The sequence below is a fragment of the Lethenteron reissneri genome, chromosome 66 (genome assembly GCF_015708825.2).
Source record: "Lethenteron reissneri isolate LAM-NWPU_2019-01 chromosome 66, ASM1570882v1, whole genome shotgun sequence".
In the NCBI taxonomy this organism is placed as follows: domain Eukaryota; kingdom Metazoa; phylum Chordata; class Hyperoartia; order Petromyzontiformes; family Petromyzontidae; genus Lethenteron; species Lethenteron reissneri.
The window spans coordinates 2,164,354-2,191,565 of record NC_083844.1 but is presented as its reverse complement, the minus strand read 5'-3'; the positions used below and the strand labels follow the sequence as shown (position 1 = coordinate 2,191,565).

General features: G+C 46.5%; 1 protein-coding gene across 2 annotated transcripts; it reads left to right on the top strand.

Annotated features, from left to right (window-relative positions):
* The first annotated feature begins 297 nt into the window (after positions 1-297).
* LOC133359874 (L-lactate dehydrogenase B chain-like) lies at positions 298-25,696 on the top strand. Of its 2 annotated transcripts, XM_061578433.1 has the most exons (8): positions 298-688; positions 2,243-2,377; positions 5,933-6,050; positions 9,454-9,627; positions 10,079-10,252; positions 11,661-11,778; positions 13,006-13,129; positions 23,192-25,696. In XM_061578433.1, the coding sequence occupies exons 2-8, from the start codon at positions 2,249-2,251 to the stop codon at positions 23,354-23,356; spliced, it is 1,002 nt and encodes a 333-aa protein (XP_061434417.1). In that variant the 5' UTR covers positions 298-688; positions 2,243-2,248; the 3' UTR covers positions 23,357-25,696. The 2 variants fall into 2 exon arrangements, with proteins under 2 accessions (XP_061434417.1, XP_061434418.1); XM_061578434.1 differs by lacking the exon at positions 298-688 and having other exon boundaries at positions 2,242-2,377; positions 23,192-25,695.
* Positions 25,697-27,212: the final 1,516 nt, after the last annotated feature.

The window sequence follows — 27,212 nt, the reverse complement described above, 5'->3', positions numbered from 1 at the left end:
GAAGAGCGTGTTGGTAATTACAAGCCCTTGGGCTGCACCAAAATCTAGCAGCCTCCTACCATTACACCCACATACCCACACCTACATACCCACACCTACATACCCACACCTACACACACACACGCCCACACCTACACACACACCTACACACACACACACCCACACCTACACACACCTACACACACACCCACACCTACCCACACCCACACACACCCACACCTACACCCACACCTACACATACCCACACACACACGCCTACACACCCACACACACACACCTACACACACCCACACACACCCTACTCACTCCCCCCCTCCTACCCCACCCATATTTCCTCCCATGCCCTCTTTCTCTCTGCTTCTCCCTCCCTCCTCCCCCATCTGACTCCTCTCTCTGCCCCACGCTCTGCTTCGCCCAGTCCAGCCAGTGAGGCGCTGTGCGAGTCGGTAAGGCGAGTGTCAGGTGTGTGAGTGAGTGACCAGGTGAGTTCAGTGGGCTGTGCGAGTATAGGTTGTTGAATAGGTGGTTCAGGTGGTTGAATAGCTGAGTGAGTAGGTGAGCGCGTGAGTGAGTCTCCTTTCCCGAGAAGCACTCTGCTGGTGAAGAAGTGGAAGCCGCGCAGCAACATCAGCAGCAGGAGCAGCAGCAGGAGGAGGAGCAGCAGCAGGAGCAGCAGCAGCAGGAGGAGGTACTCGCTGCTTGCCCGTCTTTGGCACTGCGCTATGCCGTACGGCACTCCGTCAAGTTCAGTTTCTTGAAGCCCTATAGACTATTTAAACTAAACTATGTGCACCTATTACAAATGCTAGGTTCAACAAAGTAGCAGCCGCCAAATGCCCTAAACTCGTGATGTTGATTTTAAATGAGGGAAATCCCGAATGACCTGGGGAGAGAGAGTGAGATGTATATACTGTGCACCGCAAACTCCAAACATACAACAAGCGTCAGGGTCGGGATCGAATCCACAACCTCCTGTACACCCGGCGAGCCAGTTAACATCTAACAGCCACTCTACTTGAACAGAGGGCAAGGGGGTCGGTAGCACGGGCGGCTGGAAGAACGGATATCCAGACCTATAATCATTACTATCGTTTATTCCCTACGAATGAATATATTACAACTGCGGTCTCCCACGTACCACTTGTTAGGATCTAGCTCCTAATCTCCATGGTCTCACATTCGTAAGAGCAGGCGAAATTATCGGGTGGAACGGAACATCGCTGCGATAAGTTGTAGTGGTCAGTGCGAACCAAGCTGGCAGTTCGATTCCCGCCCGCGGCCACCACCGGTGATATCGATTATCTAAACCGGTGCTGGGCATCCACTAGGTCGACTCAGCCTCAAGTGAGTACCTGATGCGATGAGTAAACGTCACCACTTTGGGAGAAAAAGGCGGCCGGGCGTGGTGCTGGCTACCCCCAGCAATCCGTGTGCTCCAGCGCCAGTCTTTATCGGTGCTGCTTCTCGCTACTAATAACACTTGCCCCAGCAGCATGTTAAGGCTACACAGAGAATCGCTGTCCCTGTCTCTTGCTTGCTCCACCTTACATCAGACAGTTCACGTCGTCGTTTATTGTTATTTTTGTTATTTTCTTTGAACCTATCTACGTGACTTTACCGACAGACCCAAAGAATATCAGACAGCTCATACAGCAGAGCGAGCAAAGACGAGAAATCACTTAACGACACCCACCAAAAGCTGGTGAAAGAACAGAGATTGCCCTACAATGATTAGGATTTTCTTTGGAGCCATTTTTATATCATGGACGAAAAGAGCAGATTTCCACTCTAGTGAAATGTGCCTTCGGTGAGTGAGAGGTTGAAAATGACTTTGAGGGATTTATAGATGCGATCTGGTGCAGGGTGTAATTGAATGTGTGTGTGTGTGGTGCAGGGTGTAATGGAGTGTGTGTGTGTGGTGCAGGGTGCAATGGAGTATGTGTGTGTGTGGGGCAGGGTGTAATGTAGACTGTGTGTGTGGTGCAGGGTGTAATGGAGTGTGTGTGGTGCAGGGTGTAATGTAGACTGTGTGTGTGTGGTGCAGGGTGTAATGTAGACTGTGTGTGTGTGTGGTGCAGGGTGTAATGTAGACTGTGTGTGTGTGTGGTGCAGGGTGTAATGGAGTGTGTGTGTGTGGTGCAGGGTGCAATGGAGTATGTGTGTGTGTGGTGCAGGGTGCAATGTAGACTGTGTGTGTGTGGTGCAGGGTGTAATGTAGACTGTGTGTGTGTGTGTGGTGCAGGGTGCAATGGAGTCGATGCGGAGGCAACTGCTGCAGGAGGTGTGCCCAGGCCCAGCAGGGAGGCCGCGCTCCAAGGTGACCGTGGTGGGGGTGGGCCAGGTGGGCATGGCGAGCGCCGTCAGCATCCTGCTGCAGGTGACCGCTCGCACGTAAACGCACAAGCACGTGAACACACACGTGTGTGTGTGAGGTTGTGGGGTATTTCGGTTAGCACGCTGCACTACGAACCTGGCTCGCCTGAGTTCGATTACCGCTCACGGCCAAGACCAGGGACGATTATATAATTATCTCGACCTGTCCTGGGCCTCCCCTCGGTCGACTCAGCCTCAAATGAGTACCTGGTGCGGTGTTAAAAAAACATTGTCACTTGGGGAGACAAAGGCGGCTGGGTGTGGTGCTGTGGCCACCCATCCCCTCGTGTGCCGTTCCAGCCTTCATAGTTGCTCGCTAACAGCACTTGCCCCAACAGTCTGTTCAGGCTATACGGGGGATTGTTGTCTTTGTGTGTGACCGCGCCTTCGCCCAGACACGCACAGACGCCTTTCGACGTTATTCATACTTGAGGAGTCGTTTTTTTGTTATTTTATTGAACCGATCTACGTGACTTCACTGAAAGAATACACTTGAGGATTTGTTTTTGGGGTGAGATGGCGTAAATGTAAAATGTGTCGTTAAACTCTGCCACCACCACTGCCCGACACAGCCAATCAGTGAAGTCTGGTCACTTAAACTAAAACGTGCCGATTACTTTACTAGTTCAGCACTAAGCGCTTGTGTGTTTGAAGAATAAATGCACCTTTTTTACTGGCAGATAAAGGTCCCATGATATAGCTGCTCATATATGAATAAGTATAACCCGTAAAAACAAAGTTTTTCACTATAAATCCTTTATATGCGTGGCAGCGAACTTAATATAAAGGATTTAAAAATATATTCGCCTGTGGAGGACGCGGGGATCGATCCCGCGACCTTTGGCATGGGAAGCGAGGGCGCTACCAACTGCGCTACTCCGCCACGGCCTGTTGAGGGGTTACGCTCTGGGCTCTTATACTGTGACGTTCAGCCAAAGCGATGAATGAGTTCTATTTGAATATATGTAAAATAAATTTTTTTTGCCTAAAAAGTGTAAAATTTGGGGAATTTTTTTTCACGAACATTAATTGTCTGGCACAACGAGTCTGTGTGGAAAATGTCAGCTCGATTGGATCACGGGAAGTGGGTTAAAAAACGACCGAAAGATTTGCACGGTCGTAAGCAAGCAGCAAGCACGCAAGCACGCAAGCAAGCAAGCACGCAAGCAAGCAAGCATGCGAACTTAATATAAAGGATTTAAAAATAAGAATAGGGTGTTACCCTTTCTGGCGATTAAACAGGAGGTGTTAAGATGTCCAAACACCAAATAGACACGTTTTGCAAGACATCAAGTTTGCATTAACCACACATCAGAATCAAAATATCTTTATACTGGAGGAATCGGATGAGCTATGAAGCTAATCTTTTCATAGATATAACTCCTCGATCCGAGCTATGAGTGTCTGATACTTGCATTTTAGTTTTACTGTTTGCCTGGTAGTGAGACAAAGCCGTAAAGAAGGCTCCCTCTGGTGGAGGCCAATCCGTTTCAGACGATGTATACATTATTATATGCTCTGATAATTTTCAGATCATGTTTGTTTCCATGTTCACCATAAGTAGGTGTGGTTAATGCAGACTTGATCCCTTGCCAAAGATATATATTTGGTGTTTGAACATCTTAACAAAACTCCTGTTTTTATCGCCAGAATGGGTAAAAATCTATTATTTTTATACCAAATCCACAACATTTAAAATTTGATTTCCGTGACGTTTTCACTGCTAATTACATCCAACATCATCGGGGCGATTTTGCCAAAATTCTAAAAGCCTTTAAAACTGCCTTTCAACGTGACGAACCAAAAGAATATGGCTTTACCACCTTCTCGCAATAATACAGGAGGTTTAAAAATGTTCAAACACAAATAGACACATTGCAAGACATCACGCTTGTGGTTAAACATGCAAACAAACATGCTTCGATAATAATGTAGGCATTGTCTTTGAAACTGATTGGTCTACACCAGAGCTGCAGCCTCATTTATGCCCTTGTCTCACCACCGGTGTTAGACCAGAGAAGAAACGCCAAAATGCGATCAGCAGCACAAAAGGCGATGCAAATGTCATGGCCATCACTCGCTTGAATAAAAACAGTTTTGCCAACATTTTCATACACCGGCAACAACAAAAAAATATTTCATAGCCGGAGCCTTCCAATTTAAATTTAATAATCGATTATCCAGCACCGCGCAATTATTATCCGGTTGGTTCCAACATTATCCGATGTTCCCGGGGCCGATCCGGCGAAACCGGCAAAAATCGCTCCAAAGGCTGTAACCAGCCCGGCGATCGGCACCGTGTGCGTGACAAAGTAGCTACGCTTGATTTCAGTGTTAAATATGATATACAGTACCTTATACACTGCATACAACTTAAACAATGCAAATAATGCACATATATGCATCTTCCCATGCAGAGTCTTCCAGATTGGAGTGCTAAGCACAGTGAAACAGTAACTTTTTACAAAAGGATATTTATTTTTGTCTATTTGTATGGTTATTTATGCCAATTTCACAGAGTAAAACAGCATTTAAAACAATTAAAAACATACACAACACCTACTAATATAACGTCATACAAAGAAGGTGCAAAAATAAACGATTTTAAACAATGATTAGTAGTGATTATTCGGCATTTTCCATAATCCAGAGCCGCCGGATAATCGATGATCTCCTGTAATCACGAGAGAGAGACTGACAGCTGTCGTGATGTTCCCACAAGGCATCCATCACCAGCACCAATCTTCAGCCCTGGTCTGAACCACCAGCTATCATCGTTGTCCCTGCTAGTGACGTGACTCCTGCCAAGGCCCTCTCATTGTTTTCTTATGAACAGTTTAGTTTCGTATCTATTGTCTTTGTGCGTATTGAGACAGCGGTTGCTATGGGGAGAGGTGGCGCAGCGGTTAGCACTTTGCGCTACGAACCCTAGCGGGAATCAACCCGAGTTTGATTCCTGCTCACGACCACCGACACTGACTATTTTCTGAACCCTTCCCGGGCATCCTTTAGATCGACTCAGACTTAAATGAGCACTTGTTACAGGTGTGTAGTAAAGAACGCCACTGGGGAGGCAAAGGGGGCCAGGCGTGGTGCTGGCCACTCACCCCCGTCGTGTGCCACAGGTGCCGGCATTTATAGGCGTTGCAATTCGCTACCAGCACTTGTCACGACAGTCTGTGAAAGCGACACGGGGGATCTTTGTCTTTGTGAGTTCATGTGAGTGCTTGTGTGTCTGTGTGTGTCTGTGTCTGTGCGTGGGGAGCGGTAGTGTTGCGGTTAGCGCGCTGCACTACAAACCCAGTGACCCGGGTTCGATTCCCACTCATGGCCAACACCGGTGACGATTATCTGAACCGGTCTTTGGCCTCTCCGAGGTCGACTCAGCCTCAAATGAGTACCTGGTGCAGTGTGTAGTGAACATCGCCACTCAGGGAGACAAAGGCGGCCAGGCGTGGTGCTGGCCCCCCACCCCCTCGTGTGCCACAGGTGCTGTCACTCATGGACGTTGCCCTGCACAGTTTTATTGGTCTCTACGTGTACATGGAATCTCACTCAGAACAACGCAGACGAGGTCGCCCTCGTGGACGTGATGGAAGACAAGCTGCGTGGGGAAGCCATGGACCTGCAGCACGGCTCACTGTTCCTCAAGACAGCCAAGATTGTGGCCGACACCGGTACGACACGAAATAGACAGCAGCCAAAATAGTATCGACAATTCTGCAACACTGCTCCGGGAATAACTTCGGTATACATCATTTAGAAGCCGACCGAAATTAGGTTTTGGTGCCGAAAGATGGCAAATGGCCACTTTCGGCATACTTTCGGTTTCGGCCGAAAGTCAATTGTTTTACTTTCGGTCTGGTTTAGGTTTCGGCCGAAACTGATATTGACTTTCGGTCGTCAACCGAAGATCTATTTTTAGAATATAACGCTAGTGCAAAGTCTATCAGCCGGTCAGTCGGCGCTAGACAATCCTATGCGATAGGCTGCATACACACACACGTCAGCAGCAGCTTGCGAGCGAGGCAACCATGGTCTGGGGCCGTCAATAAATTATGTCACGTACCTAGAGAGGGGGGGGGGCAGCGACTGCGTAGCGATTCGCGCGCTGCGCTACGAACCCGGCGGCCCGAGTTCGATTCCCGCTCACGGTCGGTGACGATTATTTGAACCGGTGCTGGGCCTCCCCTAGGTAGACTCAGCCTCAAACGAGTAAGTGGTGTGGTGTATCAACATCGCCACTGGGGAGACAAAGGCGGCCGGCCATGGTGAACCCAAGTCCCAGGCGAAGCCGGGTAGTAAAGCTAGTATTTCATAAATCTTGTGTTCGGTAACTTCGGTTATATACCTTTCTGTTTCGGTCTTGGTAAAAAGTGTAGTTAAACTTTCGGTTTCGGCTTCGGTTTCGGCCGAAAGTTATTTTTTTACTTTTGGACTGGTTTCGGTTTTGGCCGAAATCAGAAATTCAGTTTTGGTCGGCCTCTAACATCATTCACCCTGATAATTGTTTTTTTACCCTTTTATCTGTCAACAAAACTGACACCTTTTTTTACAAGGAGTCATGTTTGCATTGACCACAATACCTGCGGTCGGAATGCAAACAAAAAACACAACTCTGATAATGTATGCACTGTCCTTGAAATTGATTGGTCCACACACGAGACAGCTTTTCTTAGAGCCAAATCTCACATAAAAAAGGTGTCAGTTTTGTTGCCAGATAAAAGGGTAAAAAAACAATTATCATATTTTTCTACTGGCAAAGGAGGTTCCATTGGTATCATTCACTCTATGAACTAACACTTTCAATAATGTTTTTATGTTACCAGGTCAGGCCCATTAATAAATGTAGCTCTTTTTCAGAAGTGACCTGGCCATCACAAATTATAGCCCAACGTAGTGGCTTATCATTGTCGTGTAAAAATGTCTAGTAGCAGCCAAATACCCTAAATTCCTGATGTTGATTATAAATGTGGAGGGGAAAACTGGAGGATCCGTATAAAAATCCATACGATCACAGGGAGAGGGATACGCAAATTCAAAATTTACAGCAGGCACCAGGGTCTGGATCGAACCCAAGACCTTCTGTATACTAGGTGAGACAGTCAACATTTCCTAGCCACCGCAGCGCCCAACTGTGTTTTTTTTTTAAATAAACCTGTTCACAGTATTACAAGGATATAGGGTAAAATAAAATCGGTTTATGATGCATAGACACAACCTTGTAGTCTAGTGGTAGTGCCTTTGACTGATAATCCCTATTACAACCCAGCCTAGTAGCGTACTGGACAATCTCTGGTGATAAATTAAGCCATGATTATCATCGTCATCATCAGGCAGTATTATTTAGCTCACATTTTATCTGTGGGCAGAAGTTCTGAATTTGCAAATCAAATGCAATTGGAAACAGAAATCTAATGTAATTTTTTTGTGGAGGCAACTCAATACCCACATGACCGCAATCATGTTCACCACCATTGTGCGAAGGTGAAATATAAATATATACTGAAAATGTGTTATTGCCTAATTTATCCATGGTTTTGTTTTTAATCAGAGCTGTCAACCTATCCCTGATCACTCTGGATAATCGAGAGATGTTGTCTCCCTCGCCTGGTATGCAGGGGGTCGGGGGTCCGATCCCGACCCTGACACTGCCTGCTGTATATTTTGAGTTTGCGTGTCTCTCTCTCTACCCGTGGTCGCGTGTACTTTTTTCTCTGGTTCCTCCAGTTTCCCCTTCCACATTTAGAAACATGCATTGAGATTATTTAGATTATGCTGGTACTATAAATTTCCACGTGATGGTAAGCAACTTTGTTGAGCTATCATATGTGGCCATGTCGCTTCGGAAAAATAAGTGCACACCTCAGTTGGCCTTACCTGGTAAGATAAAAAAAGTTTAGTTTAATTGGTATTTTTAAAGTGATTTGCTTACCTTTTCTATACTTTGCTACTGCTATCGTGGTTTTGTATTGTTTGTTGTTGTAAGGTTCTGACCCACCCCTACTGGACATCTGTGAAAAAGAGCTTTATAGCTCATCGGATTCCTCCAGTATGAATACATATTTGGATTCTGACTGTACCTATAAATGCATACATAGCATGTCTAGCAGGTACAGTCTCGGAACCCTAGAACCACGACTGCTTAGACACATAATTACACGTAAAATAAGTGGCTACTGATGCTTCTAGAGGCAGTGTGGTACACCAATGTGATTGGCTACTGATGTCTCTACAGGCAGTGTGTGGTACACGAGTGTGATTGGCTACTGATGTCCTTACAGACAGTGTGGCACTCCAATGTGATTGGCTGCTGATTTCTCAACAGGCAGTGTGGTACACATCAGTAGCTAATCACACTCGTACAGGCAGTGTGGTACACGAGTGTGATTGGCTACTGATGTCTCTACAGACAGTGTGGCACTCCAATGTGATTGGCTACTGATGTCTCAACAAGCAGTGTGGTACACCAATTGTGATTGGTTACTAATTGTCTCAATAGCAAGTGGTAACAGACCAATATTATCGGTTGACTGATGCCTCTATTGGAAGAGACAACTGCTGGGATTTCCAATCCAGGATCTCAGCAATGTCAGCCCAGATGATCAGACGCCTCTGAGCCACCCAGCCACCTCTGCTGTATTGGAACATGAACACCGCATGAAAAATAAGAATAGGTATTACCCTTTTTGGCAATAAAACGGGAGTTGTGATAATATGTTCCAGCACTAAATAGATACATTTTACAATGAATAAAGTCTGCATTAACCACACGTACTGTGGTGAACATGCAAACAAACATGCTCTCATAATAATATATGCATTGTCTTTGAAATTGATTAGCCTACACCAGAGACAACCTTCTTTATGGCCTTGTCTCACCACCTGCGTCAAACCAGTCAATGCCAAAGTCGAACAGTACAAATAAAATGCATGTATCAGAGCATTTATAGCTCGGGTTGAGCAGTTCTATCTTTGGGATACCTTTTTGCCAGTTTCAAAAGTATGGAAAATGAGAACAGATTTTTAACCCTTCCCTGGCACCGGCACGTGCACATGTCAACGACTCTGTGCTCGTAGACTACGCGGTGACAGCCGGCTCCAAGCTCTGCGTGGTGACGGCCGGCGTGCGACAGAAGGAGGGGGAGAGTCGCCTTGCCCTGGTGGAGAGAAACGTCACCATCTTCCGGAAGATTATCCCCAACTTGGCCAAGTACAGCCCTGACGCTGTGCTCCTCATCGTGTCAAACCCAGGTCTGATCGGCACCGTAGATTCTCACTCCCAAATGCGAGAGTCGTCTTCATTGTAATCATCAACAACTCATCAATCGATCGATCGGTCGATGTTTCATTTCAAAATAGTGTTATAAACACAATGTTACACCATGTAAGCTTTCACGACCATTTTTTTTCATAGTAAAACTTACTTTTTTGGGTTTGATCACATAAATATAAATTCCAGCACAATTTGCCAGATGAGGCTGAGTTGTAATTACCGGCGACACGTCATGATACTCTGATTTTAAATGTTTTAGTGGGTTTACTCTCCAACATACCAACGGTTATTGCTTGACTAGTAACTAATTGGCACTTTTTATTCACGTGACAAACCTTACTGATTGGCTGTGTCAGGTGGTGGTGGCAGGTTTAACGAAGCATATATTTACACGGTCTAACCTTTGTGAATGTTGGTCTTGGCGTGCAGTGGACATTCTGACGTTCGTTGCTTGGAAGTTGAGCGGATTCCCCGTGCATCGCGTCATCGGCAGCGGCACCAACCTGGACTCAGCGCGTCTGCGATTCCTCATGGGCGAGAGGCTGGGAATCAGCCCTTCCAGCATTCACGGATATATCATCGGGGAGCACGGGGACTCCAGCGGTAGTAATCAACGTCGCACCATCGGCTAATCGCCTGTCACGGCGGGGGGGGGGGGGGGATGCTTTCTGCTTGGTCACTTGGCCAAATAACTAAGGCTGACGTCCACAAAAGGTTCCAGTCAGACTGGAACTTAGACTTGGTCGGATTGTCGGCTGATTGCATCTCTGACTCTTCTCTCTCTCCAGCCGCTCGCAGGCATTCACAGTCACGTCGAAGTCCATTTCACGACCAGAATTGAGTGTTTAACAAGCATGACCGGGTTTGTATGCCTCCCTCCATTGGGGCGCCACGGTCGCTAGGATATGTTAACTACCTCCCCTGGTATACAGGAGGAGCCTGGGTTCGATCCTGACCATGATGCTTGCTGTATATTTGGATATTGCCTGTCTCTCTCCCCATGGTCGCGTGGATTTTTCTCCAGGTTCTCCAGTTTTTCCCTCCACATTTAGACTCAACATCAATCGTTCAGTGTTTGGCTGCTATACTATTTCCACCTGATGACTAACCACTTCATTGGGCTATCATTTGTGATGGCCAGGTCACTTCTATAAAAGAGCTACATAGCTTAACTGGTGAAACATACAACAATTGTTTAGTTTAGACAGTTTAACATGTAGGCCTTCAAGATCTATATTCTCCATAATAGAGGTTTTTGGATTTGATCACGTTAATATAAATGTATCGTTAAACCCGAAACCACCCCACAGAGCCAATCGGTAAGGTTTGTCATATCAACAAAATGTAGCAATTTGTTACTAGTTCAGCATTAACCAGTGTGTTGGAGAGTAAAGCCACAAACGCATTTACAATTTGTGTACCGTGAAGTTTCGCCGGCTTTTTCAACTCAGCATCATCAGACGATAGCCAGAATTGTGGAAAAATCCTCCTCCTGTTTTAGTCTCAAATAAAGGTGGGGGTAAATGTGATGTCGTCAAATGTGAGACAATAAAAAAACTATTTTTTTTATTTTACCAGGTAAGGCCTACTTGAGCTTTGTAGCTTTTTTTCAGAAGCGACCTGGCTATGCCAAATTATAGCTCAACGAAGTGGCTTGTCACGTGGACATTTATTGCAGCAGACAAATACGCTTCACGCGTGATGTTGATTCTAAATGTGGAGAGAAATACCAGATGATCCGGAGACAAAATCCACACGACTACAGGGAGAGAGGCATGCAAACTCCAAATATACAGCAGGCGTCAGGGTTAGAATCAGACCCACTACCTCCTGTATACCAGGCGAGGTAGTTAACAACTCTCCATCGTGGCGTCCTACAGGTGTGAATACCAGAGGGGGCGCGGGGGGGCATTAATGTATTCCTATAAATAAATATATTATATAAATTAAACTATTATGGGGTTTAGAGTTTGCTATGCCCATGCACTCTCTCCTGCATCCCCTCCCCCAGTGGCAGTGTGGAGCGCAGCCAATGTGGCCGGAGTGAAGCTGCAGCAGGCGTTGGAGGCAGAGCAGCGCGGAGCGGAGGGGGGGGTCTGGACAAGCATTCACAAAGAGGTCATCGACAGGTGTGTGCAGGCATTACAATGGAGCACCAAGGTGGCTATGATATGATAACTACCTCGCTTCGTGCACAGGAGGTCATGGAGTTCGATCCCGACCCTGACATCTACTGTATATTTGGAGTCTGCGTCTCTCTCCCTGTGGTCGTGTGGATTTTTCTCCGGATCTTCTGGTTTTCCCCTCACATTTAGAATCATCTTCACGCATTTAGAATATTGATAAGCCACTTTGCTGAGCTAATAGCCAGGTTGCTTCTGAAAAAAAGATACGTAGCTCAGTGGATCCTTACCTGGTGAAATAAAACATAGTTAAATAATGGCAATGTCTTTCGTCAGTCAGAATCAGAATCTTTAGTTTATACTGCAGGAGGAGGAAACCAATGCAATCCATGATGTTCTTTTCTCAAATATAGTCAAGAGTGCCCATGGGGGTCAGAAAATTACAACAACAAACACAAAAACCGACAGTAGTGCAGAGTATAGAAAAGACAAGAGCATAAGTCCAGTAGACTCTTTATTATCCATGTACTTTTTTCTGATTTGTGGATTAACGGCGCACCCGATATTTTCACGTAAATTAATAACTCAGGGGATTTTTCCCTGAAGCCCAATTTAATAATCTAAAAACATATGCACATTGTTATTCTTGGAAATATGTATTACAAGTCACGTGCTTAAACGGAAAAAATATGTTGCTCTGATTAATCTGAAATCCATGTGATCGTCCCTACAGTACAGTAGTTGCACATCTTCACAACAGTGGGTGGAGTTTGATTGATCTTGATTGGCGTGGCTCTGCTGTCCAATTAGTGGGCCGAGTCTTTTGCTGGGCGGGAGCAGAAAAGTATTATCACTGAACACTCACATCATCAATCTGTTGATCGTTAGTATTTGTTCATTAACAAAGTAAATTGTATTAACTTAAACATTAGTTATACCTATGGTAATGATTTTTTGCATAGAGATCCACAGAAAATAGATTTTTTTTGGATTATCCTGCAATTTTTGAATTATCAGCGGCCGTCCTCCCTATCATTAGCGCGGGTAATCAAGAGTCTCCTGTATATATATCTTTTAATTCTCAGAAGTGGAGTTGAACCCGTATTTTTATACCCTGCATTTCTTGATGTAGTCATTTTTTAAGTTTGTAGTCATTTTTGTTTGCACCACACGTTCATAAGTAGACTACGTGAGGTTGAAGTTTAAGAAGAGTCTGTGCATTTTGTGTTGCAGTGCTTATGAAGTTATTCGTCTCAAGGGGTACACGTCCTGGGCTATCGGCCTGAGCGTGGCAAGCCTGACCCAATGCATTCTCAAAAATCTCCGCACCGTCAACCCTGTCTCCACACTGGTGCAGGTGTGTTGCTTCACGTTTGATCATCATCATCATCATCATCACGACCTTCAGTCCTTCGTCAATCCACTACTTTATGATGGTTTTCAAGTGCTTTTGGTCATGGGAGTTAACCATACTTCAACCATGCAACTAATGTTGGTGACCCTAGCCGGGAATCGAACTAGGGTCGTCAGGTTCACGCTCTGGTTGTGAAAATCTTTTATATTTGTGTTATATTACTAACCAGTAGACGTAACACGTTCACGTCTTCAAGTGAGTAGTTGAAGACTGGTAATGCTGTGTTGGTGGAGGATTCTCAAAACTGGACCCACCACCTGTTTACCCAGAAGGATGAGGTTGGTGCTACAGTCTATGGCAACAGTCTATAGCAGGCATGTCCAAAGTCGGGCCCGCGGGACAATCACGGCCCGCGGTCAGATTTTATACGGTCCGCAGCTTCGGTCTTATAATGTGTTATTTATGGCTCGCTAGCTCTGTCAGAATAAATAACTCATAAAACTTTAAAGATGTGATTCCTCCTTTGACAACACGGTGGCAGCACCATTCTAATGCTATCTGGCTGCATCCGGGCCGCGAACCCTTCTCGAGTCATTTCCGCCATGGCGACTGCAAAAAAAAAGGGAAAAGTTGACAGTGAGGGCCGCCGCTTTCAGGAGCGGTGGGAATTACAATACTTCTTCACTGAAAATCGAGGCAATTGTGTTTGTCTAATTTGTAACGAGACTGTTGCCTTGTTTAAGGATTTCAACGTAAAGAGACACTACGAGACTAAACATGCTACAACATACAACAAGCTAACAGGGAGTGACCGCGCTGAAAAAGTGAAGCAACTCCAAGCTGCTCTGACATCGCAACAGCGATTCTTCACGTGGGCCTGTGAGTCAAAGGAAAACATCACCAAAGCCAGCTATGAAGTGGCCATGTTAATAGCTAAACATGGCAAACCTTTTACTGAAGGCGCGTTATCAAAGACTGTGTCATGAAAATGGTGGATAACATTTGCCCCGAGAAGAAGCAAGAATTTATGAATGTTTGCCTGGCACGCAACACTGTGGCACGGAGAGTTGAGGACATATCGTCAGATATTCAGAGACAACTGGGGCACAGGGGAGTGGCTTTTGATTATTTCTCATTAGCCTGCGATGAAAGCACCGATGCATCTGACACTGCACAACTACTTATTTTTTTAAGAGGAGTTGATGACAACATGAACGTGACAGAGGAGCTGCTTGACCTCAAAAGCCTTAAAGGGCAAACCAGAAGAACAGATTTATTCGTTTCTGTTTGTGAAGCTGTTGATGATATGAAACTACCATGGACCATATAGCGATTGATCAGTCTCCATTCTCTAAGTGAACATTTCGCTCGTTTAGGGAACAAATGTGTCCAAATTCAAATAGCTTGCTACAGCGAAACGGAATAACACTCGTTTAATGAGACATAGCCTCTATATTGATTGCAGTGGGCGTACCCACACTTCCATCTCACCACATGCATCCTGTCCGATCGTAGACTGTCGCTATAGACCAGGGGTGTCCAAACTTTTGCAAAGAGGGCCAAATTAGATAAAGTGAAGATGCCCGGGGGCCAATAGTTCCGTCTGACATTTTTTTCACCACAAAAGTTACGTGAAAATACACACTTCTTGGTTCTTTCGGTAAAGTCACGTAGAAGGGAAGTAATAAAATAATAAAAATAAACATAATAAATAAAATAATTCGCACGACGTTTCAGCTACAACACAAGCAGCCGTCTTCAGGTGAAGAATGAGACACTGCCAATCTAGGAGCTTATATATAAGCTGGGTTGGAGGTGGAAGAAGAGCGCCTTAACAAAAAGAATGTGCATATCAAGAGGAATTTAGCATATTCATGGGAAATGCGTAGGAGGTGGGGGGGGGGGGTTCAAAGTCATATTATGCCCATGCATTATGCAGGATCAGCAGCACCAAGGGAGGATGCAAGGAGTAGCATTAACAAAGGAAAGGAATGTTAATCGTATGTAGCTGCAGTTACTAAACAACCACGTAGAAAACTAAAGTATAAACTACATAAAAAACTAAAGTTTAAACTGCATAGCATCATCAGTATACTTACTATAATCTACAATAAGCTGAGTTACTAACAGCAAGTAATACATTACAATTCTACGTCGTAAAAATGATATAATATGCTTCCATCTAAACTTTATTCTCTTACATCACACGAGCATACACCGTACTATATACTGCCATAGATAAACCCAACATTAAATTATATACTGTATTGCTATAAACTACCCTATACCTTATACATTTTAATATAACACTATGTATTATTCTACCCACCCTAATGTGTATCACACTGCTATATGTTTACTATAGCAATACTGTATATAATTTAATGTTGGATAGAACCCAGGATATTTATATTTACCAGGCGAGGTAATTAACATCTCCTAGCCACCGCAGTAGACGCTGGTGCATGAATAGCATACTCGTCGTGTGACGCTTTGTTCTATGGTTTGGACTTCGCCAAAGTCGCAGTTTCACCGATTCTTTGATGAACTTCCATTTGTGGAAAGGGTGCACGCACACCTCCCACGTATTTCCTTTGTGATCGAAGTTTAGCGAGCGCCATACTGTGTGGTCCTTCGGTTTTACAATGCCATCGATTAACGGTTTTTCGATTAACAATCCGCATCCCATAGGGTCCCCCATTGTTTCTATTAATGATACATTTTCAATTAACGATATTTTTATGATATCAAACGGATCCGCAAATTTCGGCAAATGGGAGCGCTTCTAGACCTCAGCCAATCAGTAACGTGCCCTTTTATGAGCCTTTTGAAAGCAACTGGCTTGCTTAAGCCATCGATATTCTTAGCCTCAGGTAAGAATTTATATTTTATATTCTATTTATGCACCTTTTTACAGTCTATTTATTCCTTATTGATCCAGTTTTTTTAAACTAATATTAATGCTTTAATATGCTCTTATAACGGTTATTTCTTTTAAAAAAATGATTGTGTTTAAATATTACAAACTATTAGCGGGAAGTACCCGGCGTTGCCCGGGTCAAATTTATATTTCAAACCTACTCTTAAAAATCTAACAGCAGTGCATGCTGACTGTGATGGTACCTGCTATGATTACAGCAGTGTATACCGACTCTGGTGGTACTTGCTATCACTACAGTAGTACATGCAGATTCTATAGCAGTATTGATCGATTGTATAGCACAAAATACTCACCTGACAGAGTGGCATGGTGAGGCCTAGTCCCATGCAGAGCCTCCGGCCGACGCCTAAATTGTCTTGCCGGCCGAAGTGGCACCTTGGCAGGCTGGGGCTGGTCTTCTACCCCTGACCCCTCCACCAGTAACGATCTCCCAGGCCGCTCTGCAGTAATATCTACGGCCTATAGTGGTAGCATCTAGCGATTGTGTAGTAGTAATAACTGCACGCATCGGGGTGGGGGGACATCACACAGTGAAGAATAAACGTCAGCGTTTAGTGTATTTTTATAGCATTTTTAACGCGAAAGAAAATGTCCCCCTCACTCCCACCGAAGGCGTGCGACTTGGCATGGGCTGCCCCCCCCCACCAAAGGTGCGTGAGTTGGTATGGTCGTGCTCGCGTCATAAATAAATAAATAAAGGACACCACACAAAAATCGCACTAAATCGCTAATTAAACTAATTAAAAGTTGACAGATATGAAAAAGGAATAGCGCTTGCTCACCGCGGGGCTTACAGCGTGGTACCTGACTATTTTTTCATGTAAACCCCACCGTTGGAGAGCCAAGCGCACGACCACACACAAACCCACACAAACCCGCCACAAACCCACACACAAATTATGACTTTTATATATATATAAATGTTTTAGGGAGAAAAAGACCAACTTCCAATCATCTTGGAATAAATTAAGCCCCTTTTAAACATGCATTTCCTATATACGATTAGTGATCATTTAGATTGACTATGGTTTTTGTGGAACCAATTAATATCGTTAACCGAGGGGCCACTGTAATATAACACTTCCACACAAAAGCTACTAAGCCATTGCATAGTATGCATAAATTATCAACGGTTCCTGAAGCACTACACTGCGGCCGTCTTGTGTTCGGTCACCGAACAATACAATTTTAACAAACGCGATCGACCAATGGCAGAAACAGCCACAGAGAAACAGACCACTCTAGACCGTTTAATTCCAATCAATACATTCATGTGTTTTATCTGTTTCAGCGAGCTCGTTAAAATAACAAGTATCTGGTGGCTTCAGGGTGAAGGGGGCACCGAATTTTCAAAAACCCTGGATAATCACAATAATCATTATTTAAAATAGCTTTTTTTGCATGTTCTTCGTTCATTCGTTCGTTTTTCAGTCCACTTGTCCTGGTGAGGGTCGCTGTGGCAGCATGTTGAGTAGGGCTGTTCAGACCTCCCTTTCCCTGGCGACAGACTCAAGCTCTTCCTGGGGAATTCTCAGGCGTTCACAGGCCAGCTGAGCGACATAGTCCTGCCAGTGTGTCCTGGGCCAGCACTGTAGTCTTCGCCCAGTGGGATGTGCCTGGTAGAGTTCCAGGGGGAGTCTATCGGGGGGCATACTTTATACCAGGTGCCCGAACCACCTCAACTGGCTTCTCTCGATCTGGACGAGCAGTGGCTCAACTCTTAAGTCTCTCCAGGATTATCGAACTCCTCACCCGATCACCGATAGTGAAGCCCGACAACCCTGCAGAGAAACCTCATTTTGGTCCCTTGTACCCGCGATCTTATCCTTTCATCATTACCCAAAGCTCATGATCATGGGTGAGGGTGGGAATTTAGATTGACCTATAAATCGAGAGCTTTGTTCGAGAACTCTGCTTCCGCTTCACTACCACGGAAAGGTAGTGCCTGCAACACTGTGGGTGCCGCACCGATCCGCCGGCTGATCTTCCGCTCCCACTTACCATCACTCGTGAAAGAGACCCCAAAGTGCTTAAACGCCTCCACAAAGGGCAATTGTTCCCCCCTCACCTGGAAAGAACAATCCACTGTCTCCCGGAAGTGAACCATGACCTTAGATTTGGAGGTGTTTATCCTCATCCCACTCGTTTCACACTCGGCATCAAACCATTCAAGTGCCTGCTGGAGATCACAGACTTACAAGGCAAAGAGGACAAAGTCATCTGCAAAAATCAACGATGCCACCTCCATGCCCCTGTACTGGATGCTCTCCATACCTCGGCTGTGCCTTGATATGCTGTCCATGAAAATCACAAACAGGAGTGGAGACAAGCTCACCCTCGGCGGAGTTCAACACCCACAGTGAACTACTTTGATTTAACACAAAGAATACAGACACAGCTCTTACTTTGGGAATAGAGGGACTGAAAATCACACACAATTGGCACCTGTACATCATACTCCGACAGCACCTCCCACAAGACATTGTGGGGAACACAGTCATATGCTTAATCCAAGTCTATAAAGCAGAAGTAAACTAGAGAAGCATACTCCCATGACCCCTCAAATATCTGTGAGAGGGAAAACAACTGGTCCATTGTTCCATGACCATGATGGATTTCACATTGTTCCGCCTGAATCTGAGGCTCGACCACCGGGCAGAGCCTCCTCTCCAGCACTCTGGCATAAGCTTTACCTGGGACGCTGAGGAGTGTGATTCCTCTGTATTTGGAGCCCACCCTCTTGTCCCCTTATAAAAAATGGGAACCACGTCCCTAGTTTGCCAATCCAGAGGAACTATACCCATCTTCCATGCAACATTGAAGAGCAATGTTAACCATAACACTCCTACACTGTCCAGCACTTTAAAAAAGACTCTGGGCGAATCTCGTCCACCCCAGCAGCTTTGCCGCTCCGAATGCCCTCGACCGCCACAGCGACTTTAGCAGCCGGGATGGATCCGACTCCCCCAGCTGTTTCCAAGGCTGCGTCCTGAGAGGAGGGCATGTCTACCGGGTTGAGGAGCTCCTCAAAGTGTTCCTTTTATCTCTCGACTATCTCCTTAGTTGAGGTCAATGTCAAGCCACCCTTTCTGAAAACAGCCTGGGCCACGTCCCGTTGACCCCTCCTAAGGCGTCGGATGGTTTGCCAGAACATCGTTGAGACTATCCGGTAGTCCCTCTCCATGGTCTCTCCAAACTCCTCCCATGCTTGGGCTTTAACTGCAGTGACTGCTGCAGCTGCCACTCTTCTGGCAAGCCGATACCTCTCAATCGAGTCGGGAGACCTTTTTCCGGGCATAGCTCGGAAAGCCTTCTTCTTCAGCTCGACAGGTTCCCTCACAACTGGTGTCCAACAGCAGAACCGAGGGTTGCCAACATGACAGGCACCGACTGCCTTCAGGCCACAGCTTTTCGCGGCTGCATCCACAATCAAAGTCCTGAACATTATCTACTCGGACTCAATGTCCACGACCTCTGGTGGAGTGCAGGAGAAGTTTTCCCCGAGGTGGAAGTTGAAATATTTTTGCACTGGGTCTTTGCAAGACGTTCCCAGAAAACCCACACTATTCGTCTGGGCCTTCCACGTCTATCTAGTCGGTGACCCAAGCATCGGATCCAACTTACCACCAGGTGGTGATCAGTTGACAGCTCTGCCCCTCTCTTTAGCCAAGCGTCCAGAACATATGGCCTTACGTCCAATGATACAACTATAAGGTTAATCATTGACCTTCGTCCCAAGGTGGTCTGATACCAAGTACACTTATGAGCATCCTCATGTTCAAACATGGGTTTGTTATTGACATTTCGTGAGTAGCTCATAATTTCCATGACATCTTACCGTTCGGGTTCAGATCAGGGGGGGGCATTTCTCCCAATCACGCCTCTCCAGGTATCTCCATCGTTTCCCATGTGACCCTTGAAGTCACCCAGTAAGACTATGGAGTCGGTAAGTGGAACTGTATCGAGCACTGCACCCACCATCTCCAAGAAGGCTGAATACGGTGAACCGCTGTTTAGTGCATAAGCACAGACAACAGTCAAGAGTTTTCCTTTCTGAGACCCGAAGTCTCCTTGAGGTAACCCTCTCATCCACTGAGACAAACTCCAATTGAACAACACCTAGCCGCGGGGGTTGTGAGTATCCCCACACCTGCCTGGGGCCTCTGACCAGGGGGTACTCTGGAATAGGAGACGACCCCCGATCGAGAAGTTTGGTTCCAGTGCCAATGCTGTGTGTGGAGGTAAGACTAACTATATCTAGTCTGGCTCCTTCCCTCCCAGTGATGTGACATTCCATGTCACAATAGCGAGCGTCCATCGCCAAAGTCCAGTCCATCTGAGATAATCCCTCTCCCTGCCATACTGGCATCACACCCGTGCCTCACCCTAGTCCTGCGGATGGGGGGGGGGGGCACAGAACGGCACCACGTAGCCACCAGGCACTTGTTGGCGAACACCACGTGACTTTACCGAAATAACCAAAAAGTAATTCCTGCAATCACGAAAGCTTCAAATCAAGTTTAAAACACCTCTATGGGGAGGATTTAAGTTAGTTCTCTCTCTCTCTCTCTGTTGTCTCTCTGCTTGTGTGTCTGTCTTTGTCTCATTGTCTGTGTCTTGTCTCTCTCTCTCTCTCTCACACATTTCACACTTAACTTCAAATTTAGCAATCTTTGGAAGAACGTAATCAACCAGGCTATGCGTTGATTGTGTGTTGACCGAATCTGTGTTGCATTGCATTACTTTCCCAAATTTTACTAAGATTGTTTTATTAAGTTTATTTTCTCTCTGTGTGTTTCTGCGTTGTCTCTAGCATTTCCTGCAGTCACGAAAGCTCCAAATCTCTCATTGACATGCTAATTTCTCTACACCCCCCCCCTCTCTCTCTCTGCCCCCTCTCTCTCTATGTGTGCCTATGTGTGTGTCTCTCTCTCTGTGTTGACTGTTCTGTTAGCCGACTCTCTGTATTGTATTGCATTATATTTCTAATTTTACTAGGTTTTTTTCTCATTCATTCGTACCTGATGATGATTGCTTGAGTTGCAATCGAAACGTCGTATTCTATTATTTAATTTTCTTTCTACGTGACTTTACCGAAAGAACCAAAAAGTGTATTACTTATTCATATTCGGTGTATTACTTGATAATGCACGTATTCATATTGATCGCAAAAGCCTATGTTTTAAATAGATAAATGTATAAAGTTTACCGCAGTCTCTGGTTCCTTCCGAAATCAAGTCAGATTTGAATTTTCACTCCCACTATGGCGTTCTGGGTCATTCTGACATTTCTACCCCTGGCTATGCGTGTGTAAGTGTAGTGTAGCGGTTAGCACATTGCGCTACGAACTCGGGGACCCAATTTTGGTTCTGGCTCACGGTCAGCAACACCAGTAACGATTAATTATCTGAATCAGTCCATGGCCTACCATGGGTAGACTCAGCCTCAAATAAATACCTGGTGCGGTGTGTCAAAATCGCCACTGGGGAGACAAAGGCGGCCGGACGTGGTGCTGGTGTCGGGGTCGCTAGCCCCCGAGATCCTTCCTGCCTGCATCGCCTATTCCGTTAACGTTACCCCACCTCCCTATTACCCGCTACGGTTTCGCCGGCATTCGAACGCGACGCCCCTACTGTTACAGCCTCGCGCCGCGCTCCCACGCTGCGAGCATACGTGCACACAGCATCATCAATCAAAACGCCACACTCCCCCTCTTTACACCGCTACGTATAGCTCTCGTATACTGCGAGTGTGTGCCCGCCTATAGCCCTGTGTGGCACGTTACCAATGCGCATCCATATCCGACACGTAACGAACGTATGCGCACTCCCACACACACGCCGCTCCGCGTACTCCAACTCCACTCACGTTATGATCGCGCACCTGTATCACACACGGAGTGAACACACGCGACACCCACTCTCGCGCCGCTCTGCACAGCGCTCCCCCGAGGTGAGCCGCAGCACTACACTCACCCCTGACTACTCGCGTTATGATCGCGCACCTGTATCGCACCCGGGGTGGACGCACGCACACACACGCAGCTCCCCACGCGACACTCTGCACGACAAGATCACGCGAGACCACGCTTCGCTATTAATGATTTATTATTTGCTACCTGCGAATTGATGTTGAATCAGTGAGTCGACGAGGCTGGCCTATTCCACCCAAACCTGTACCTATTCCCTATTTATCGGCTTACGCTACCCTACTTCACCTCCCCACTCACTGTTTGGTGCCCGCGGAGGTTCGCTGCTCTCTGCGCTAACAGCGCACCTCGATGCGTCGCACGGACGTCTGGGTCGTTGGCTGGAGCTGCTGCTGGTCCGCTGGCCTGGAGAGAAGAGAGCGATTTCCCCTCTGCGCCCCTCTATTTATCCTCCCTACCTCAAAGGGGATGCTGCGCTGAACAATGGGCTCGTGCACCTCGAGCCCGCGCACGGCGGTTCCGGGCGCTTTTGATCTGCTAATCAGTGAGCTGCGTTGGCGGCGTACATCCTAATTACTCCCTTACCCTTCCTAACAATGGGGCCTGCGCGCTCAAGCGTAATTATCCCAACCCTCCATGACTATGCGCAACAGCTCCTGCGGTCCCGCTATTCATGCTGTCCCATCCCTCCCCTGCTTGCCCCGTCGACCAGTGGGGGTGTGTGTGGGGGGAAATGCGCCTCAACCGCGGTGGCCGAATGCCCCACGCCGCGACCAGACCATATTAAGGCTGGTCGCAGCGCCGCGGTGCCACGTAGCACGGGGGAGGTCATCCAATTCCCTGATCGCCGGAAACCGTGAGAGTTAACCCCGATAAGGGTTTCTCGGATAAAAACCGGTCGGCCAGGTAACCTCCCCTTCCAGCTCTATGGGTGGGGGAAAATGCGTGCGGGTGTGTTCATGTGAGGTGAGGTGAGGGGGACGCGGGGTTGGCTCCGTTGCTTGGTGGTGGCGAGGTCGGGGATTTGGGCGCCTGCCGAACGGCTTCGTGGCGGCGGCATCACACTGGCCACCTACCTCCTGATGTACCATTCTGGCCATCGTAAGTGCTGCTACTCGCTAACAGTACTTGCCCAAAACATTATGTTAACGCTATACTGGGGGTGGTGGGGTTGGGTCTTTGTCTCTGTGTACAGGGCAAGCATGGCATCACAGAAGAGGTGTTCCTCTCCCTGCCATGTGTGCTGGGCTCCACGGGCGTCTGTGGGATCCTGAACCAGCCGCTTACGCCACCCGAGACTGCCCAGCTGTGCACCAGCGCCCGGGCTCTGTGGGAGGTGCAGAGGAAGCTGGAGATGTGAGCCTCAACGCCACGCGCCTCGCAGACTGTGGGGGTAGAGAGCAGAGTGGGGCGAGAGAGCAGTCTTTTCCTTTACCTAAGAGGACCTTCAACGAGCTTTGATTGAGGCAAGCCTTGCAAGTGATGAGTTGCCCCAAGCAAGTTACGATTGAAACATCGTCTTCATGAGGGAAAAACGGAATAGGCTGTAACCCTTTCTGGCAATAATACAGGTGGTAAGATACGCAAACACCAAAATAGACACACCTACTGCAAGGCATCATCAAATCTGCATTTACCACACATCATCACGCTTGTGGTAAAACATGCAAACAAAAGTACTTCGCTAATAATGTTTTCGTTGTCCTTGAAACAAATTGGCCTACACCAGAGAAGCATCTGTTAAGGCCTTGTCTCACCACCAGTGTTACACCAGAGAACAAAAGGGTACCAGAGATATCTTAAATGCCCATTGCAAGACATCTCTGAGTGTGACCTTTTAACTTACCAGTAACATAATGATGAATAAATAAGAATAGGCTTTACCCTTTCTGGGAATAAAACAACTGTTTAAATATTCAAAACGGATCCCATTGATATAATTCCTCAACCCGGCCTTATTAATGCTTTGGATTCATATTCTTAGGTTTTTTCGGTAAAGTCACGTAGGTAAAAAATTAAAATTAATAAAAGTAAAATAAAATAAAAATCACGACGTTTCGGAGGCAACACAAGCTTTACCTACGTGACTTTACCGGAAAAAACCTAAGAATATGAATCCTTGCAGTCACGAAAGCTTCAAATCTATAATTAATGCTTTGGATGTTTGCATTGCTTTTGTGCCATTCGCGTTTTGGCGTTGTTCTCTGGTCTAACACTGCTTAAACACCACAGATACCGATTTGAACATCTTAACGCCTTGTTTTATTGCCAGAAATGGTCAAGTCTATTCTCATTTGTGTTCATCCATTTGTAATGAAAGCGCTATGGTGGGGATTACATTACATTTATACAGTCCACATATTATCGATAGTGGGAGAGTATCTGGGGGAAAGGTGAATGGGCAGAGCTAGCAGGGAAGCCTCGGGAACGTTCTCGAAGGTTCCAGGAAGGGCGTGGCCAGAGGCGGGGCTTGGTCTCTGAGTAAAGAATATAAGCAGGGGGTACAACAACGTGCGTGGTCGGTGTTTGAAGATCGAAGAGAAGCTCCCCACGCTCTCCACCTGCCATGTGGCGGTTCGACCTCCAGCCGCTCAATAGCACGCCGCCAGCCAGCGGTGCATTAGCGAGCGGGGGGAGCGCCACGTGGCGCGGGGCAGCGCAGCCACGAGAGCGGGTCGACATCCGCAGAGAGAGAGAGGTGGCTGTACCGAAGATTTAATAAATACCTTGAAGCTCCATACCGTGTCAGAGCCACTTATTACACATTTGCAGGGCCACGTTGAAAAATAATTCTAATATCTCACCACGGTGGCTAGAAGATGTTAGCTACCTCGCTTGGTATACAGGAGCGTGTGGTTTCAATCCTGACGCCTGCTGTATATTTAGAGTTTGCGTGTCTCTTTGCATGGTCGTGTGGATTTTTCTCTGGGCCCTCTGGTTTTTGCCTTCACATTTAGAATCAACATTTGTTTCGAGTTTTTGGCTGCTATAAATTTCCACAAGGCACTTCGTAGAGCTATCATTTGTGATAGCCAGGTAGCTTCTGAAAAATATCTACATAGCTCAGTGGGCCTTACCTGGTAAAATAAAAAAGTATTTTTTTTGTGAATAAATGAATAAAAAGATCTTCATCCTATAACCATTGTATACAGGGCCGGATTAAGATTTTGTAGGCCCTTGGGCTACACGTAGTGAGGCCCTCAGTAATATTTTCAAGGAAAACAAAGTTACGTAAAAATGTAATGTATTTTTACAAGGCTAACAAGAAATAAAATTCAGCATTCACAAGTGAAACAAACTTTTCACCTAATCTCTGGAGGCCCTCCAGCTGGCGGAGGCCCCTGGGCTTGCAGCCCCTAAAGCTCCCATGCCTTAATCAGGCTCTGATTGTATGGAATTATGTTGAAAGTATTTGTGGCCAATCACAGCAAGCCACGAGCATCACGTGACCAGACACCCTCCAGTCACAACACTGTGACCACAGCCAATACACCACTTTGGAGATGCATTTTACATTGGAAGCAACAACCGACTGTTTGTGAACGGACAGGATTTCAAACAGTGTACATGAATATTGATCAGAAAAATGGGACATTGACAAACGATAATGGAACCAAAATAAATGAAAATTACATTAAGCATGAAGATACGCATGCTGAACTAAACTATTTTAAGTTGAACAGGTAAGGCCCACTGAGCTCTGTAGCTTTTTTTAATACGCAATGATAGCTCAACGAAGTGGCTTATGTGGAAATATATAGCAGCAGCTGTGACCCGTGCCCACTATGCTTCGATCTTTCCTGGCCGTGACCATTATCAAGGACACGGGGTGGGTGGTCATCAATAAATGACAAAATAAAAGTTTTGGTAACACTCCTGCGTTGTTTGCCTTGGTTTCACCGGTCCTCTTTCATCAGCTGCGACACCAACTTGCTCTCACTTCCTACACTGGCCACATGCACACAGCACTTTCCGAGGGGGTGACACGCCTCCAAAACGACGTGTTTATTTGTAACGGCTCACAGCACACAGGTATAGAGAGCGACTTCCGAGACATAACATGTAGAGGGCTCATTATGTATTTCTCACACTTAGGCACAATCTCTGGGCGACATAAATATACATATGGTTATGCATAGCTGATCCATTTACACAGCCCCGTCGTCGGCATCTAACTACATAGCTGGCTAAATAATATAGCGATGACGATGATGGGAGCCATGCAGAGGATCGGCCATGTGGCCGGACGATGAAGAGAGATGACGGCGAAGACAGCGACGGCAGCCAGGACTTGGACTCCACGACAGCCCTGAACCTTTGGTCACATTGCCCTTATATAGTTCCCGGAGTGGCCAGGCCCCGCCTCCAGCCACGCCCCCTTCTATAACCTTTTAGCAGGTTCCCGGAGCTTCCCGACTAACTCCTCCTTTTACCTTTAACCCAGTTACGCCCCTCTTCTTGTTGGTTATTATATAACGCACCCATACTCGTGATACTGGTCAACCTGTTATTACACAGGTACGCCAAGGGATTCTGTTGAATCAATGTGCTGGCCTCACAATTGGACCTAAATACGGGCCTGCCTCTCTTCAAGATCGCTTATCCAGTGGTCACGTAAATCTCGCAATTATGTAAATACATATTTTAATAATAAAAAAATACTTAAACTTATCTAAACAATTATTTGTTATACTAATCATAACTATCCTTCATAATACTATTCTCTTCTTAACTTTACTACGACTATACCTATTTTAGCTATCATTGTGTAATGCGGGCGTAAATGGGTGGGGCGGATATGACGATCCGAGAGGGAGGAGTCAGGGTGACGTGGGGGAGAAGTTATAGCGGGGAGACAGGAAGCTATCTGGGGCAGTCGGGGGAGTGAAGGGTGGTGAACACGTTGGGTGGTCGCCGTGCCTCAGCCTGGTGGCTGAGGGGCTCATGACGGCGCCAGCCAGCGGGGTGGAAGAGAGAGTGGAGGATTGAGGTAGGAAGTGGCGAGATAGCCACAGAGGCCACGAAGGGCTGAGGTAGGAAATGGCGAGATAGCCACAGAGGCCACGAAGGGCTGAGGTAGGAAATGGCGAGATAGCCATAGAGGCCACGAAGGGCTGACATTGGGAGGTGGCGAAATCGCCACGCACGGAGGAACAGGGAGCAGCGATGGAGCTGCTGGGGGAGCAGCCAGAGGGCTGTACCAAGAGCCTGCAGCG

Bases quoted from the DNA above. Each gene is read 5' to 3' on its own strand.
- LOC133359874 (XM_061578433.1), top strand. From the start codon at position 2,249: ATGGAGTCGATGCGGAGGCAACTGCTGCAGGAGGTGTGCCCAGGCCCA. The intron at 6,051-9,453 runs GTACGACACGAA...CTGTGCTCGTAG, and splicing joins CAAGATTGTGGCCGACACCG to ACTACGCGGTGACAGCCGGC. The intron at 10,253-11,660 runs GTAGTAATCAAC...CCCCTCCCCCAG, and splicing joins GGAGCACGGGGACTCCAGCG to TGGCAGTGTGGAGCGCAGCC.